This window comes from Hemiscyllium ocellatum, chromosome 8 (assembly GCF_020745735.1).
Source record: "Hemiscyllium ocellatum isolate sHemOce1 chromosome 8, sHemOce1.pat.X.cur, whole genome shotgun sequence".
Taxonomy (NCBI): Eukaryota; Metazoa; Chordata; class Chondrichthyes; order Orectolobiformes; family Hemiscylliidae; genus Hemiscyllium; species Hemiscyllium ocellatum.
This window is the reverse complement of record NC_083408.1, coordinates 104,284,310-104,303,703: the sequence shown is the minus strand read 5'-3', so window position 1 is coordinate 104,303,703 and position 19,394 is coordinate 104,284,310. Positions and strand designations below refer to the sequence as shown.

Below are 19,394 nucleotides of genomic sequence, written 5' to 3'. Positions count from 1 at the left end.
CCTTCGGCCCTCGATGGTGCACCGATCCAAACCCACCTAACCTACACTAGCCCACTTTCCTCCATATGCCTATCCAATGCCCGTTTAAATGCCCATAAAGAGGGAGAGTCCACCACTGTTACTGGCAGGGCATTCCATGAACTCACAACTCGCTGAGTAAAGAATCTACCTCTAACATCAGTCCTATACCTACCACCCCTTAATTTAAAGCTATGCCCCCTTGTAATAGCTGACTCAATACGTGGAAAAAGGTTCTCATGGTCAACCCTATCTAAACCCCTAATCAGCTTGTACACCTCTATCAAGTCATCCCTAAGTCTTCTTTTCTCCAATGAAAACAGCCCCAAGTGCCTCAGCCTTTCCTCATACGATCTTCCTACCATACCAGACAACATCCTGGTAAACCTCCTCTGCACCCGTTCCAGTGCCTCCACATCCTTCCTATAGTATAGCGACCAAAACAGCACACAATACTCCAGATGCGGCTGCACCAGAGTCTTATACAACTGCAATATGACCTCAGGACTCCGGAACTCAATTCCTCTACCAATAAAAGCCAGTACGCCATATGCCTTCTTCACAGCACTATTTACCTGGGTGGCAACTTTCAGAGATCTGTGTACATGGACACCAAGATCCCTCTGCTCATCCACACTACCAAGTTTCCGACCACTAGCCCAGTACTCCATCTTCTTGTTACTCTTACCAAAGTGAATCACTTCACACTTAGCTACATTGAACTCCATTTGCCACCTTTCTGCCCAGCTCTGTAGCTTATGTATATCCCGCTGTAACCTGCCACATCCTTCTTCACTGTCAACAACTCCACCGACTTTTGTATCATCTGCAAACTTGCTCACCCAACCTTCTAGCCCCTCCTCCAGGTCATTTATAAAAATGACAAACAGCAATGGTCCCAAAACAGATCATTGCAGAACACCGCTGGTAACTGCACTCCAAGATGAACCTTTACCATCAACTACTACCCTCTGTCTTCTTCCAGCCAGCCAATTCCTAATCCAAATCTCCAACTCACCCTCAATGCCATACCTCCGTATTTTTTGCAGTAGCCTACCATGGGGAACCTTATCAAACGCCTTACTAAAATCCATATACAGCACATCTACCGCTTTACCCTCGTCCACCTCCTTAGTCACCTTCTCAAAGAATTCAATAAGGTTTGTGAGGCACGACCTGCCCTTCACAAAACCATGCTGACTATCCTTGATCACATTATTCCTATCCAGATGTTCAGAAATCCTATCCCTTACAATTCTCTCTAAGACTTTGCCCACAACAGAGGTAAGACTCACCGGCCTATAGTTACTAGGGTTATCCCTACTCCCCTCCTTGAACAAGGGAACCACATTTGCTATCCTCCAGTCTTCTGGCACTATTCCTGTAGACAACGAGGACCTAAAAATCAAGGCCAATGGCTCTGCAATCTCCTCCCTTGCTTCCCAGAGAATCCTAGGATAAATGCCATCAGGCCCAGGGGACTTATCTATATTCACCCTTTCCAGAATTTCCAACACCTCTTCCCTACATATCGCAAAGCCATCCATTCTAATTAATTGTGACTCACTATTCACATCGGCAACAATGTCCTGTTCCTGAGTGAATACTGACGAAAAGTATTCATTCAGTGTCTCCCCAATTTCTTCAGCCTCCACACGCAACTTCCCACTTCTATCCTTGACTGGACCTATTCCTACCCTAGTCATTCTTTTATTCCTGACATACCTATAGAAAGTCTTTGGGTTTTCCCTAATCCTACCAACCAAGGACTTTTCATGTCCCCTCCTTGCTGCTCTTAGCTCTCTCTTTAGATCCTTCCTGGCTACCTTATAACTCTCAATCGCCCCAATTGAACCTTCACGCCTCATCTTTACATAGGCCACCCTCTTCCCTTTAACAAGGGATTCCAATTCCTTATTAAACCACGGCTCCCTCACACGACCCTTTCCTCCCTGTCTGACAGATACATACCTATCAAGGACACTCAATAGTTGGTCCTTGAACAAGCTCCACATATCGATTGCACCCTTCCCTTGAAGCCTACTTTTCCAAGTCACACATCCTAAGTCATGCCTCACCGCATCATAATTTCCCTGCCCCCAGCTATAACTCTTGCCCTGTAGTGCACACTTATCCCTCTCCATCACTAAAGTAAAAGTCACCGAATTGTGGTCACTGTCCCCAAAGTGCTCACCTACCTGCAATTCTAACACCTGGCCTGGTTCGTTACCCAGAACCAAATCCAGTATGGCCTCACCTCTTGTTGGCCTGTCTACATATTGTGTCAGGAAATCCTCCTGCACACATTGGACAAACACAGACCCATTTAACATACTCGAGCTATAGCTTTCCCAGTCAATATCTGGAAAGTTAAAGTCCCCCATAACAACCACCCTATTACTTTCACTCTTCTCCTGAATCATCCTCGCAATTCTTTCTTCTACATCTCTAGGACTATTAGCAGGCCTGTAGAAAACTCCTAACAGGGTGACCTCACCTTTCCTATTTCTAAGCTCAGCCCAAACTACCTCAGATGCCGAGTCTTCATCCATCGTCCTTTCCACTGCTGTAATACTATCTTTGACAAGCAATGCCACACCTCCCCCTCTTTTACCCCCACCTCTGACCCTACTAAAACATTTAAACCCTGGAACCTGCAACAACCAATCCTGTCCCTGTTCTACCCATGTCTCCGTAATAGCCACAACATCGAACTCCCAGGTACCAACCCAGGTTGAGTGTGAGGACATCAAAATATTTTTAGACTGCAATTAAAACTTTAAATGATGGAAATGATCAACAGGCTAGTCAACACTTGTGAAGAAAGAAATTAGAGTTCACATTTCAAGTTAGTGACCTTTAATCAGAGAACAGTTTTTGCCACTGTTCAATCTTTCTGTAAGAGTGGAATATGAAGATGAATTGGGCATGCAAAATACAACCTGCAAAAAAATGTCACCATAAGAAATTATCTTGAGATAATATACAGATTTACCAGAAGTACTCGAGATTGCTTGAATTCTTTGAAAAGGTTCTGAATGTTTTCCACAATACCATTTTCAGCCACCCAGTGGATGTTGAAGTTTTCTTTGATGAAAAAAGCCTCCATTGTCAGATTCACCATCAAGTGATCAAGATCTGATTGCTGTTGGAGCAGAAAGGAAACTTAAATTTAAAATTTTGAAAGACTGAGCTTATTTTTTAAAACAAAACAAAATAAGGTTTGTCTTGTAGGTAAAATCAAAATTACAGTAGCTGTGCAATGTGAAAGATTCTGTTGAATCAAATCCGCTCGACGTTACAGAGCGAAACAATAAACATTAGAAATGTGAAGTAAATTTTGAAAATGCTGGTAATATTCAGCAAGTCAGGCAGCATCTGTGGAGAGATGCAGAGTTCATGTTTCAGATTTCTGGTGCTCAGTCATCAGCCTGAAAATTTAACTATGTTTCATAGTCTAATGATGCAGCATGGTCTTATCATATTCCATTCAACATACTTACCTGCAATTGCTTTTCAAATGATGACGAAGCTCCTCAATTTCATAGTTTGCAGTTGTTATTATTTGGAATGCATGTACAAAATAAACCAGTGTCACTTCCTACTATTCCCCTTATAGCAAACAGTTCCCAGAGTACGTGCTGTAATGGTTCCTCCTCTATGTCTTTTCTTCTCACAATCTACCCAGTTCTACCTTTTCCCTCTAAGAATGCCTGACAACTTCTTATTGCTCCAACATATCTCTGATTCTTATTTCCCACATTCTCCAGTCGTGTTTCTTCTTTCTATCTACTTAGCTAACTTCTCTATCCCTTTCTTCTCATTTACTCATGACTTGCTATTCTGTCCTTTCCCAGTAATGGTTTCTAATCAGATTAGTGTGGCATACAGAGTAAAAGATTCAATAAAATTCCATATTTATAAAAGAAACAGAGGCCATACAAATAAGATTTTCAAACATGAAAGCTATAGAAGAAGGTAAGCGCAACAGCATCTAATGTCTCCTATAAAAACAATCTGCTCTTTTTGTTCTAAGGAAATGAACAACAATAGAAAGGTTGTGATGATTATGGAAAGCCCCTTACTTATTACTTAGTTAAATTAAATGGAAATTCAAAAGTTAAGCATAAGGATGGTTAAAAATTGCAATAAATGATATACTAACCGTCAAGTCATAGTTGAGCAGGGCATCTGCTTCAGGAACGTGTTGAACCTTGCCAGGCCCAAGTTTGCTGATCGCCTGTCAAGATAATTACTATATTTACTTGCAGTCTCTGAAGATAGTAGAATTGGATTCTAGATTGAACTGTTCTTTCCAGAACTCTTAATTACCTAGTGGTCCAACAGATAATTAAACGATATAGAACATAAGGGCAATGGTTGAATTTCTTACATTGATACAGTTTATCTTATGATAAGAAGAAATAACTATATAATGAATTATCATGTCTAAATGTCTCAAAGCACTTCATGTGATGAATCATGCGTGCATTCATTCAGTGTTATACAAGCAAAAGAGACATACATACCATACTAATAACAGCCAACAAGTAGAACTGACATAGATGGCTAGCTATTCTGTGCTATTCCTGATGAAGGACTGATGCCCAAAACGTCGATTCTCCTGCTCCTCGAATGCTGCCTGGCCTGTTATGCTTTTCAAGCACCACACTCTTCACTCTGATCTCCAGCATCTGCTGTCCTCACTTTCTCCATTCTGTGCTATTGGTTGGGTGCATTATTGACCAGGAAACTGTGAGAACACTTTTTTCCTTTGAAAATTTCTGTAGTAACTTTAACACTCTTGTGAAACACTTCAACACAATGTTGCCCAGCAAATCAGCTGAAGGACAACAAATCGAAAGTGGGCGAACATGTAATTTTCCATGCTGGTTTGGTGTTCAATCTCACCGAAGCTATTTTATGAGAATTTCCTTTGGTCGGACTAACTGCTGGCCATAAAGTGGTGAGCAGTCAATTGAATCCAATTATTATCAATTATGTAAAAGTTTAAGAGCCCCATTCTTGTGCTGACAGGAATTTCCAGTCAGCGCTGAGGGTAGCCAACTTGACTATGACTCCATTTGGCTCAATGGATCAACCAAAAGACAATTCCGAGACCCATAAGTGAATGGAACTGCAACCAGAGTTTCATAAAAATGGAGGAGGGGAATATTGGTAACATATTCTTCATAAGTCAAAATTAAGTTGAGACAAGTTAAATAATATTTTATTTGAAGTATAAATGCACAATTAGAATTTATACACTTTATCACATTAGAACAGTTTAAAACTTAGCTTCTTAGATTATAACAGTGTCTATAATTAAAAAGTATGTTATTGGCTGTGAAGTACTTTGAGATAGCAGGTGGAAGTGAAAGACACATAAATGCTTTTATTTCAGGAACAATCTCTAAGCCTTTACCTTGACTATTTCTTTCATCTTGTGCTTTGAGTCATCCATTGCAAGAATGTAGTTTGTTTTTGGTTTTCGTTCTATTATATTTTGTATCACTCTGCAAGATAAGGCCAAAAACATGTCACTCATAAACTCATTGGTCCAATAATCACCCACGCTGAAATAACCACACGTACTCCATTTCCAAACAACTTGGAAATTTGAGATAGTTTAACAGGCAAAAATAATTAATCCAAATTCATCCGATATTTCAGCAAGTTTAAATGAAGGAGTGCTTCTCTTATCCCTGTGGGAGGATCCACAAAGGTAGGATTGCAAGAGTAGGAAATAGTACAGCTGTATGCCTATCCTCCGATCTGCACAATTTCTGAGATCAGCTCTGACTGAGAGTGAGGAATCACTCCTTGTAACATTTCTGCTTATTATAAAAATCTCACCTCCCTGCTTGCTATTGAAATTAAAGGAAAATAGTTGTGATTGCTGAGTAATAAAAAGAAGAAAAAGTAACAATGTTTGAGGGACATATATTGGTTATTGCTTTGGGAATTCTCATTTCAAAATAGTGCCATGGGGTCTTTTATAGCCATCTGTCAGATGATCCAAGAGCTTAATGACTCACCTAATAAAGTACTTATGTCTTTTAAATGTTGTAATTACACCTGCATCCACCACTTTCCCTGACAGTTCATTTTATACACTAACCACTCTCTATGTGAAAAATGTTGCCCCTCATGTCCTTTTTGAATCTGTCTCCTCTCATCGTAAAAGTACACCCCCTACTACAGTTAACTAGTCCTTCATTTTTTTCACAAGTGTATTAACCTTCATTTTTATGCTGATGTCCTGGAATGCCCTCTAATTCAGAGCTGAGTGTGCTGCCAATTGATCTACAGATTGCAGTGGTTGTGATGAAGTCAATGCTTGCTTTCAACAAGTACATTTACTTTTATACATTTTGTTCTTTGGTTCTGAAAACAACTGTACATGTCTCAGTATAGACATAAATATTGGTGCAACTGAAACAATAGAAACAAGGAGAACCTAAAGGCAGAACTTTGCTCAGGAAAAGTATTCGAATTCCACAATATACTTTTTATCTCAACACCCTAGGGTGGGGTAGTTCAAAACCATGGGGTGTATTTTAAAGTGAGAGGAGAAAGATTTAAAAAGGACATGAGGGGCATTTTTATTTACACAGAGACTGGTTAGTATATGGAATGAACTGTCAGAGAAACTGGTGGATGCAGATACGGTTACAATATTTAAAGACATAAGGACATGAATATGAAAGATTTAGAAGGATATGGCCCATATACAGGCAGGTGAGACTAATTTAGTTGGGAACATGGTCAGCATGGATTGGTTGGACTGAAGGGTCTGTTTCCATGCTGTACGGCTCTATGACTCTTCGAGTCCATGACAATTAAGTTCTTGGAGCAGAAAGTAAGTGTGAGAGGCTTTCCTTAATGGTCAGCAACTTTAACAAGTATCTGAGTCATTCAAATGAGGATGATCCCAGATTCAAGCTCTTTTCAAGAGTTCAGTTGGTTCATCTCAGTTTTAGAGAATGGCAGAGAGCCACAATTGACACCATACTCAAGTCAGCAAGGGCAAAATTGATCAAAGTATCATTCCTGATTACTGTCCAGTGAGCTCTGCTGTAAGTATAGGAAAGAAATTCACTTTAAATCAGTGTGTTAAGTGGGCATTATTGCATCATCCATTTGACATACTCCAAGATTCAATACATTTAAAATAAACGAAACTTTTTTTGAGAAAATGTTTAGTTCAGTTTGAGGTTCTGAATGTAGGTTTGCTTGCTGAGCTGAAAGGTGGGTTTTCAGCTACACTAGGTAACATCTTCAGTGAGCCTCCAGATAAAGCATTGGTGGTGTAGCCCGCTTTCTATTTATATGTTTGGGTTTCCTTGGATTGGTGATATCATTTCCTATGGTGACACCATTTCCTATGGTGACGTTATTTCCTGTTCTTTTTCTCAGGAGGCGGTAAATGGGATCAAAGTCAGAAATCTAGAGAAATAAATAAGACCGACTTCCAAAAAATGAAACCAGATGGATCCAACACACCACGCTTCTATGGGTTACCCAAAATTCACAAACCAGGAGCCCCCCTCAGACCCATAGTCTTGCTACATGGAACACCAACTTACAGATTGACCAAGAAGCTACACCAAAGAGTAAAACACTTAGTAGAAGACTCATTCCACTCCATTCACTCCATCCAAGAATTCCCCAAGACCTTCAAAGATGCCATGATAGAAGAGGATGAAACAATGGTCTCCTTTGACGTAACAGCCCTGTTCACATCCATCAACATCAACCTGGCCAAGGAAACACTGATCACATTATTAGGGGAACCAAAGACACATACACCAAACGCCACTAACTGCATCAGCAAGGACAGTCTCGTCAAGCTAGTGGACCTATGTCTTACCACATACTTCACCTTCAACAACAAAACCTACAGACAAACCAACAGAACACCCATGGGATCTCCAATATCAGGGCTCTTACCAGAGGCAGTAATGCAGAGGCTTGAACAAAAGGCTGTGCCAACCATCCAACCCAAACTTTGGGTCTGCTACATCGATGACACCTTTGTCATCATTAAACGGAACAAATTAGAGGAAACTTTTAAGACCATCAATAATACCCTTACTGGTATAAAATTCATTAAAGAGGAGGAAAACATCAACAAAATGTCATTCCTAAATGTCGCAGTAGAGTGAACAGCCAATGGGGAACTTCAAACAAGCATCTACAAGAAAACAACACATACAAACCAAATATTGAACTACAGAAGCAATCATCCCAACATCAACAAACAAAGTTACATTAGAACATTATTTCAATGAGTCACCATACACTGCAGCAGACAGGAACTACGCAGAGCAGAAGAAAACCACCTATACAGTGTATTCAAAAAGAACGGGTACCCAATGAACACAGTCCGCTGATTTCTCAGCAACAAACCCAAAAAAGCAAAGCACGTCCAGAAACCCTAGCCACTCTCCCCTATATCAAAGATATCTCAGAAATGACTGCCAGACTACTCAGACTCCTCGGCATCATGGTAACCCACAAACCCACCAACACACTAAAACAGCAGCAAATGAAGTTGAAAGACACTATACAGACAATGAGCAAAATTCATGTTATTTACAAAATACCTTGCAAGAACTGTAACAAACACTACATTGGACAAACAGACAGAAAACTAGCCACCAGGATACATGAACATCAACTAGCCACAAAAAGACATGACCCACTCTCATTAGTATCCTTACACATGGATGAGGAAGGACACCACTTTGAGTGAGACAACATATCCTTCCTAGAACAAGCCAAACAGAAACACGCATAAGAATTCCTAGTAGCATGGCATTCCAACCAGAACTCTATCAACAAACACATTGACTTGGATCCCATTTGCCACCCCCTGAGAAAAAGAACAGGAAATGACATTACCATAGGAAATGTATAACATAGCAAAGATGAATGAGAAATCGGAGGACTGGGAAGCTTTTAAAGTACAGCAGAGGATAACTAAAAAGGAAATATGCAAAGAAAAAATAAGGTACGAAGGTAAAGTGGCCAAAAATATAAAGGAGGATAGTAAAGGCTTTTTTAGGTATGTGAAAAGAAAAAAAAATGGTTAAGACTAAAATTGGGCCCTTGAAGACAGAAACAGATGAATTTATTACAGGGAACAAAGAAATGGCAGAAGAGTTGAATTGGTACTTTAGATCTATCTTCACTGGGGAAGACACGATCAATCTCCCAGATGTAATAGTAACTGAAGGACCTGAACTGAAGAGAATTTATATTAGGCAGGAAATGGTATTGGAGAGACTGTTAGGTCTGAAGGCTGATAAGTCCCCGGGACCTGATAGTCTGCATCCCAGGGTACTGAAGGAGGTGGCTCTAGAAATTATGGATGCGTTGGTGATCATTTTCCAATGTTCTATAGATTCAGGATCAGTTCCTGCGGATTTGAGGATGGCTAATGATGTCCCACCTTTTAAGAAAGGAGGGAGAGAGAACACAGAGAATTATAGACCAGTTATTCTGACCTCAGTGGTGGGAAAAATGCTGGAGTCAATTACAAAGGACGAAATTACGACACATCTGGATAGCAGTAACAGGATCGGTCAGAGTCAGCATGGATTTATGAAGGGAAAATCATGCTTGACTAATCTTCTGGAATTTTTTGAGGATGTAACTCTGAAGATGGACAAGGGAGATCCAGTGGACTTTCAGAAAGCTTTTGATAAAATCCCACGTAGGAAGTTACTGAGCAAAATTAGGGCACATGGTATAAGGGGCAAAATACTGACATGGATTGAAAATTGGTTGGCTGACAGGAAACAAAGAGTAGTGATAAACGGCTCCCTTTCAGAATGGCAGATGGTGACCAGTGGTGTGCCACAGGGCTCAGTGCTGGGTCGCTGCTTTTTACAATGTACATTAATGATATGGATGAAGGTATTAAAATTGATATTAGCAAATTTGCTGATGACACAAAGCTGGGTGGCAGGGTGAAATGTGAGGAGGATGTTAGGAGAATACAGGGTGACCTGGACAGGCCAGATGAGTGGACGGATGCATGGCAGATGCAGTGTAATGTGGATAAATGTGTGGTTATCCACTTTGGTGGCAAGAACAGGAAGGCAGATTACTACCTAAATGGAGTCAAGTTAGGTAAAGGGGCAGTACAACGGGATCTAGGTGTTTTTGTACGTCAGTCAATGAAAGCAAGCATGCAGGTACAGCAGGCAGTGAAGAAAGCTAATAGCATGCTGGCTTTCATAACAAGAGGAATTGAGTATGGAAGCAAAGAGGTCCTTCTGAGCTGTACAGGGCCTGGTGAGATGACACCTGGAATATTGTGCGCAGTTTTGGTCTCCAAATTTGACGAAAGACATTCTGGCTATTGAGGGAGTGCAGCGTAGGTTCACGAGGTCAATTCCTGGAATGGCGGGACTATCTTACGCTGAAAGATTGGAGCGACTGGGCTTGTATACGCTTGAGTTTAGAAGGCTGAGAGGGGATCTGATTGAGACGTACAAGATTATTAAAGGATTGGACACTCTGGAGACAGGGAGCATGTTTCCGCTGATTGGTGTGTCCCGAACCAGAGGACACAGTTTAAAAAGGGTTAGGCCACTTAGAACAGTGTTGAGGAGAAAACGCTTCACCCAGAGAGTGGTGGGTGTATGGAATGCACTGCCCCAGAAGGCTGTGGAGGCCAAGTCTCTGGACACTTTCAAGAAAGAGTTGGATAGAGCTCTTAAGGATAGTGGAATCAAGGGTTATGGGGATAAGGTAGGAACAGGATACTGATTGAGGATGATCAACCATGATCATAATGAATGGTGGTGCTGGCTCAAAGGGCAGAATGGCCTACTCCTGCACCTATTGTCTATTGAAATAACGTTGCCAAAGGAAATGATATCACCAACCCAAGGAAACCCAAACATATAAATAGAAAGCGGTCTACACTACCAGTGCCTCATCCGGAGACTCATTGAAGATGTTACCCAGTATGGTGATGAAACATCTGAAAACAAACCTTCCAGCTCAGCGAGCAAACTTACACCCATAAATGAAATTTTATATTGAACAATAACTTCATGAAATAACTCCACATCGGCTGATATCCCGTCGCCAAGTCACTCTTTATTTTGACATGGAGAGTCCTTTTTACAGATCCAGCTCCCTCAGAGCCAGTTCTCAGAGGGAACAGAATATTTAATATTCTTGTTCTCTTTTTTTTAGAGTTGTCTGTCTGGAATTGGTATTCCTGATGCCATTTTACCTTCTCCAGCTAGGTCCAGGAAGATCAGATTTAACCTGGTGCAGAGTCTTCTGCTTATTAGTAACACTGTCGGAGCTATCCCTGTAGTTGCAAGAGGGGTTGTCCTGTAATCAAATTGGAACTGGAACAGTTTTGTGTCTAGTGAAGTTGTAGGCTGTTTTTATCAGCCTGCCTTCAAAGTTTGAACTGTATTTTCTGCCAAATTGGATGAGGGAGTACATTGGATGATGGATGGAATGGAGCTATCCTTAAATGTCGAATGACATTTGAATTTAGGAAATACTCAAAATTCCCTGCAGGTAAACGACGGTTTGTTATCTGTGACCAACACTTCTGGGAGCCCATGTATTGCAAAAGATGTGTGCAGTTTTTCTATCGTTGTCCCCCATGTTTAACAAATGAAAGCTATGCACGTACAGCCACTCTGAGTGCTCATCCACAATGGCTAAGAACATTGAGCATGCATAGTCGACATAAAACCATCTAAGGTTTACCCGACCATTCTCGTCAATGTGGGGGAGCTGTTGGTGGTAATGTTTTTTCTTGTTGGCACTCTGGGCATTGCCACACCAGTGCTGCCACTAGGGATATCTTCTAGCCAACATCTGCATTTTGAAAACCTCGAGATGACCCTGGTGTTCAGCCAATATTCAGCAGTAACCTTCACTCAGGCAATCACACTTCCTCCTTATAATAATATGCCATCCTCTACTGTATTCTGGTCACTCCGGGTCGAAAACTTCTGGTTGTAATGGTTCTTTGGTTGCCCCTATTACCACCAGCTGTTCCAATTTTGCCAGGACAGGATATTTCTGCATCCAAAGTCTGATGTTGTCAGCTGTGACTGGAAGTGTGTCCAGAAAATTAAAAACCATTAAGACTCTTCCAATGGCTTTACCATCAGCAGGGTATCTGCCAGTGGGAGGTGACTCAATACAGCCCCATTTGCTACATTAACTCCCAACTTACAATTATACGCACGTAGTATTAGAGCCCACCACTGAATTTGGTCTGACGCTATGAACGGCACTGCCCTATCCTCTTTAAGTAGACCTGGCAGGGGTTTGTGGTTCGTTATTATTACAAATTTATATCTGTAAAGGTATTGGTGGAACTTCCTGACTCCAAATATGACCACCAAACATTCTTATTCTATCTGGGTGTATTTATGATCTGCATTAGCTAAACTGCTGGATGTATACGCCTTGGGTGTTCCTTTACATTGGGCTGCTGTGAACTAATACTACCCTGATGCTGTGTGGGGAGGCATCAGATGTCAATACCAGATCTTGCTTGGGATCATGGTGTGCTTAGAGGCTTAGTGGATGATGGCTGTTTCTTCACTTCCCTGAAATCTATGGCTTGGCTAAGCAACCATTTTCAAGGCTGACTCATTTTTTAAGAGTTGATGTAAAGATTCCATGATGGAGGCCAGAGTGTATATGAACTTTCTGTAATAATTAACCTGCCCAATGAAAGAGCTAAGCTCCCGTACAGAGCCGGACACCTTTGATTATCCTCACTTTATCCTCCAACAGGTGTAATCCAGTCTTGTCAATTCTGTAGCCCAAGTAGGTCATTTTGTGTGTCTAGAACAAGATTTTTCTCTTCTACTGTCTAGATTAGATTTGATTAGATTCCCTACAGTGTGGAAACAGGCCCTTCGGCCCAACAAGTCCACATCGACCCTCCGAAGAGCAAACCACCCAGACCCATTTCCCTCTGACCAATGTACCTAACACTATGGGCAATTTAGCTTGGCCAATTCACCTAACCTGCACATCTTTGGACTATGGGAGGAAACCGGAGAATCCAGAGGAAACCCATGCAGACATGGGGAGAATGTGCAAACTCCACACAGACAGTCGCCCGAGGCTGGAATTTAACCTGGGACCCTGGTGCTGTGAGGCAGCAGTGCTAACCACTGAGCCACCGTGCCACCCAAAGGACAATATAGGAGAAACATCTAAGGACTATGTCCAAGTTTTCTTAGTGCTTCTTATTGATTTTCCCTAATATTAGCACGTGAACTAGACAATAGTGACCTGGCGTAGACCTTGTAAAATGTTCTCCATTGCCCACTGAAAAGTTACACAGGCTGATGATACCCCAAATGGCAATCTTGTATATTGGTACAAACCCTTAAATTGTATCATATTTCTGGAAATCCTCATCCAACCACAATTGCAAGTATGCATGGCTCATGTCCAGCATATTAAGTACTCTATCAGATGAGGTCCAGTGAGATACAACAGCAGTTAGGCACACAAAGGGAAGAATAATAGTGAGCCAGGAAGGAAGAAAAAAGCTGATAACAGGGACCAATAGTTGGTTTTTAAAAAAGGGTTGGCTGTCATGAAAGCAGCAAATGTCATGACAGGATCAGGGGTGTGGGGGTGGGAAAAGGACCTGAAAAGGATGTTCAGGCACTTAAATTATTGAACTCGATCTTGCGTCCTGAGGCTGAAGGGTCCCCAACAAAAAAATGATACGCTATTCTACCAACTTGCATTGGAGCACTGGAGCACCACCCAAGACAAAGATGTTGGCCAGGGAACATGGCAGAGTGTTTTACGCGGCAGGCAATTAAAAGGTTTTTACAGACAGAACATAGCTATTCCACAAAGAAGTCATCCAGCCTGGTTTTCATCTCCACAATACACGTGAGCAGCAAAGACAGTAGACTAGATTGAGTGAAGTGCAGGTAAGCTGTCGCTTCACCCATACAGTCTGTCTGGAGCCTTGAATAGTGAGGAGGGAGGAAGTAAACAGGTAAGTGCTGCACCTTCTGCAATTACATGAGTAGAAGCCATGAGGTAATAGGCAAGACTTGGCAGTGGGGGAGGAGTGGTCCAGAGTGTCCTAGAGGGAATGGTCTATACAGGATGCTGACAAAGGAAGTAAGGGAATGATGCATCTGATGGTGGCATCTGACTGGATGTGCCAGAAATGGCCTATAATCCTTCTGATGCAGATGCTGGTGGATTGGAAAATGAAGACCGGTGTTGTGCGAGGGAAGAGAAGGGATGAGAACAAAGTGTAAGAAAAGGATTGGTCAGCTGAGGGCCTTGTCAACTACAGTGGTGGAAATTCCTTGGCTGAGTACATATGTGGACATATCTGAGGCATCTCTACAAAAAGTGGCATCATCATAACAGATGCAATGGAGATGGAGAAACTGGAAGAATGGAATAGAGTTGTTACATAAAGGAGGATGTGTGGCTGAGGTAACTATGAGAGTCAGAGGGTTCACAGTGGACATTGATGGCCAGCCAATTCGCAGAAATGAAAACAGAGACATGAAGTGGGGAAGGGAGAAGTCAGAGATGAAGCAGGGTGGAAATTGGAAGGAAAATTGACAATTTTTTCTGATTCAGGGAAGTGGGGGAAGCAGCACCAGTGTTGTCATTGATGTACTGGAGAAATAGGTGGGGGAGGTACATGAGTAGAATGGAACAAGGATTGTTCCATGTACCCCACAGAAACAAGATGCCCAATTTAATTCCTATTGTGTTCAGACTTTGAAAAGGACAAAAATCGGGTTGGGGTGTAATGTTCAATGTTCTGTTAAGACTAACCTACAGACTTTTCACTGAAAGGCAGACTTGTGAGCCATGTCTGGCTCAGCTGGTAACACTCTTGTCTCAGTCAATAGGTTGCAAGTTCAATCGAATATGAAAATGAAGCAGGATCCTCAGTGCAATAATGAGAGACTGCTGCACTGTTTGAGTTACCAACCTTTGTGAAAGAGCAAATTGAAGCTCATCTACTTTTCAGCTGAACTAAAAAGAACCGTAGGGGACTTACCCGTGATGTATCCCTCAATCAACATCACATAGGTTATCAGGTTATTGTCATCACATTACTAGTGTGAAAACTTCCTTTATGAAAGTTTATTATGACATTTTAGCAGAAGTTACATTTTAAAAGTATTTCATTGACTATAAAGTCGCATCCGGGTTTCATGAAAGCTGTTACATGAACACAAGTCCTACTTTTTCTTTTGAACAGCACTTAGACTTAATACAGGAAGCCAACAAGAGGCCAGTACATTCTGCAGAAAAGAAAATTGTCAAGGAAATGTTTGTGTGTCCTTCCATTTCAAGCTGTACTAATATAATGGAATAAAACCAAAGAGTAAGTACAAGCAAGCCATGCATTTAAACAGGACCAACTTCAACTATTGCCCTATAAGGAATCCATATCCATTTATTAATCATATCCATATAATGTTGATGAATATTACACCTTTGAAGAAACTGACAATATAAAGTATAGCTTTCAGCTTAGGCTGAGGACGACATAGTACAAGTCACAACGAGTTCCTCAGAGATCTAATTACCTTAAAAGACCAGTGAACATCTACAAGGAAGATTATCTATAATTATAATAATAATAGTAGAATTGCAATATGCAACATAATTCTATACTTGAGGCAGTTTGACGAACTGTATTTCTATGGCTTAATTCAGCACGAGCACTACACCATTGATATTGTCTGCTCCATTTTCTTCTGTCTACACTTACCCAGCTAAATCTTTGACATGAATGGTTGGAACAACATTTTTTCCTGCTCCAAAGCATGGTATTGCTGGATTCAGCCCAAGCCAGGCCTCCTAAATAGAGAAAGAAAATTTGCACAAATCCAGCATTACACACGTGGCATTTGATTTGAAGCCTGCAAATTTTACGAGAATTAATTGCAATTAACGCAAAATCATCAGTAAGAACAGACCAAAGTCGAATCTATTTTTGACAGATTCAGTGTAAGTAAAGTTTGGAAAAACATGACTTTTTTTTTAAAAACCATCAGATAATGTAGTCCCAATCACAAAAAGATAAGATGGATTTCATTAGCAAGGATTTGTGTATTTAACTTGAGCCTTTAACAAAATAAAATATCCCAAGACCCATCATAAGGACATTTTAAAACAAAACTGAGGCCACAAAAATAGACAAAAGCCTGGTCAAAGAGGTGGCATTTAAGGAGAATTTTTAAAAAAGAAATGAGAGGGATAATGACACAGAAGTTAGGGGTGTAAATTCCAGAGTTCAGGGTCCAGGCAGCTGAAGACACGGTCACCAGTTGTGGACTAATTAAATCAGAGCTGCTCAGAGGCCAGAAGTAGATGAGTACATTTTTTTGTTTGCCCATTCATGGAATATGGGCCCATCCTTAGTAGTAGAGATGAGTGTGCTCGTGGGTGGTAGTGAGCTACCTTCTTGAATTACTGCAATCCAATGCTGTTAGGGAGGGAATCTGATCCAGTAACAATGAAAATGATGATGTATTTCCAAATTTGGATGGTTCATGGCTTGGTAGAGAACCTGCAGGTAGTAGTCTTCATCTGTTTCTGTTGCCCTTATCCTTCTAAATGCTGGTAGTCATAGTGCTGTATACGGATGTTTGGTCAATTGCTGTGGTGCATCTTGCACATGGTACACTGTTGCTACTGTGTATCAGTGGTGGAAGCACTGAATATTTGAGGATGTGGTGCCAATCATGTAGGCGGCTTTGTCCTGGATGGTAACGAGCTTTTTGAAATGCACTCATCCAAGCAAGAGGGAAGTATTCCACCGCACTCTAGACTTGTGCCTTTAGAATATGGACAAGTTCTGAGAAGTCAGGAATTAAGTTGTAGAATTCATAGCCTCTGAACTTCTGCTGTAGCCACACTATTTACATGGATAGTCCAGTTCTGTTTTTTTTAATTGTAACCAATTAAATTGTGGATAGTGGGATTTCAGTGATGGTAATACAAATGGGAGTGACAAGTTCTGGAGCACAAGTCTTCAGTAAATTCGCTGAAATATTTCAAGGTCCACTGACTTTGCAATATCCTGTATCTTCAGCTATTTTTGATATTATATGGAGTGAATCAAATTGACTGAAGACTGGTATGTGATGCTGAGGACCACCAAAGAAGGCTGAAATGGATTGTCCACTTTGCACTTCTGGCTGAAGATTGTTGCAGATGCTTCAGCCATATATTTTTCCTTGATGTATTGGACTCCCCCATCCTTGTTGTTTAATTATCCAATTTACGACTGGATGAACTGAGGTCTGACTACTAGTTGTGGAATTGCATGGCCCTTAGAATTGTTGGTCACCCCCGTTTATGTCATTTGACATGCAAGTATTCCAGTGTTGTGACTTAACCTCGTGTTTAAGTATGCCTAATGTTAATCCTGGCATGGCATATGGCACTTTTCATTGAACTGGTGTTGATCCCTTGGCTTGATGGTAATGTGGGATACGCCAGCCATGAGGTTGCAGATTATATTGGAGCACAAGTCTGCTGATGCCAATGGCCGGAAAAAGTGAGGAATGCAGATGCTGGAGATCAGCTTCTCGGATGCTATCTGACCTGCTGTGCTTTTCCAGCAACACACTCTTGACTCTGATGCCAGTGTTGAGTTGCTAGATCTGTTCAAATCTTATCCCACTTTGCACAAGGTAGTGCCTCACAACATATTGGAGGGTATCCTCAGTCTGAAGAAGGGACTCTAAGAACTTTGCAGTGGTCACTCCTACTAAAATTGTCATTGAGAGAAGCATTTGCAGCAGGCAGATTGGTGGGATGAGGTCCAATATGTTTTCTCCTTTGGTTGGTTCCTTCACCATTTGTCCTAGATCCAATCCAGCAGCTATGTCCTTTAAGACTCAACCAGGTCAGTTTGTAGTGATGCTACTGAGCCAATCTTAGTGATGGATGCTGAAATCCCCATTCTAGAGTACATTCTGCATAGAGTCATAGAGATGTGCAGCACGGAAACAGACCCTTCAGTCCAACCCGTCCATGCTGACCGGATATCCCAAAGCAATCTAACCCACTTGCCAGCACCTGGCCCATGTCCCTCCAAACCTTTCCTATTCATATACTCATCCAAATGCCTTTTAAATTTTGCATTTGCACTAGCCTCCACCCCTTCCTCTGGCAGCTCATTCCATACATGTACCACCCTCTGCATGTGTAAGTTGCCCCTTAGGTCTCTTTTATATCTTTCCCCTCTCACCCTAAACCTATGCCCTTTAGTTCTGGATTTCCCCACCCCAGGGAAAAGACTTTATCTATCCATGCCCCTCATAATTTTGTAAACCTCTATAAGGTCACGCCTCAGCCTCCGACGCTCCAGGGAAAACAGCCCCAGCCTGTTCAGCCTCTCCCTGTAGCTCAAATCTTCCAACCCTGGCAACATCCTTGTTAATCTTTTCTGAACCCTTTCAAGTTTCGCAACATCTGTCCGATAGGAAGGAGACAAGATTTGCACGCAATATTCCAACAATATTCTAACCACTGTCCTGTACAGCTGCAACATGACATCCCAATTCCTGTATTCAATACTCTGATCGACAAAGCATCTTTGGAGAAGATGGACTCCAAGTGGAGTTCACCATGGAGAATTGCTAATTTATTAGCTGAGCAGAGTGGTAATCAGCAGGAGAATTTCTCATTCTTGTTTAATCTGATGCCATGAGACTTCATGGAATCTTGAATCAATGTTAAGAAATCCCATGGCAACTCCCTCCTGGCTGTATACCACCATGCAGCACCGCATCCTGTTTTTTGGACAGGACATACCCAAAGGTGGTGATGTTGTCCAGGACATTATAAGGTATTATTCTGAGTATGACTATGTCAGGCCATTACTTAATTAGTCTGTGAGATAACTCTCCCAAATGTGAAACTTGCCTCCATTTAATAGTACAAATAGGAGAACTGTGAGACTTGATAAGATTACAGGGATGGGAATAGCAAAACTATAGTATGCTTTGAAAACAAGAATCAGAATTTAAAAATCAATGCACTGTTTGACTTATGCCAGCACAGTTTAGCAAACACAGGGATAGTACTTGGATGAGATTTAGTGTGAATAAAGACAAGGGCAATAAAGTTTTGAATGACCACATTTATGAAAGGTGAGACCAGCGAGGAGTTCAATGGTATAATCAAGTTATGAGTTCACAAAGGTTTGATTGAAGGTTTCAGCAGAATATAGAACGTAGAGAATGCTGCAGAAAGACAACAGCTTTGGCTCTCTCTGTGGAATTTTAAAATACTTTTGACAAAGCTTACTTTGTCTTTTTAAAAGTATATTTTTAAAAACCCATTTTTCA

At 41.3% G+C, this 19,394-nt stretch overlaps 1 protein-coding gene across 4 annotated transcripts in view; it reads right to left on the bottom strand.

Annotated features, from left to right (window-relative positions):
- ak7b (adenylate kinase 7b) overlaps positions 1-19,394 on the bottom strand; it is an 87,887-nt gene that overhangs the window by 29,668 nt on the left and 38,825 nt on the right. For 3 of the 4 annotated variants that reach the window (XM_060828576.1, XM_060828577.1, XM_060828579.1), the window contains exons 7-10: positions 15,803-15,891; positions 5,444-5,534; positions 4,184-4,258; positions 3,014-3,163 (exon numbers count right to left, since the gene is read on the bottom strand). In XM_060828576.1, coding sequence (XP_060684559.1) covers positions 3,014-3,163; positions 4,184-4,258; positions 5,444-5,534; positions 15,803-15,891 — 405 coding nt within the window. The remainder of the gene's footprint in view (positions 1-3,013; positions 3,164-4,183; positions 4,259-5,443; positions 5,535-15,802; positions 15,892-19,394) is intronic. The other variant, XM_060828578.1, reaches the window with a different exon arrangement.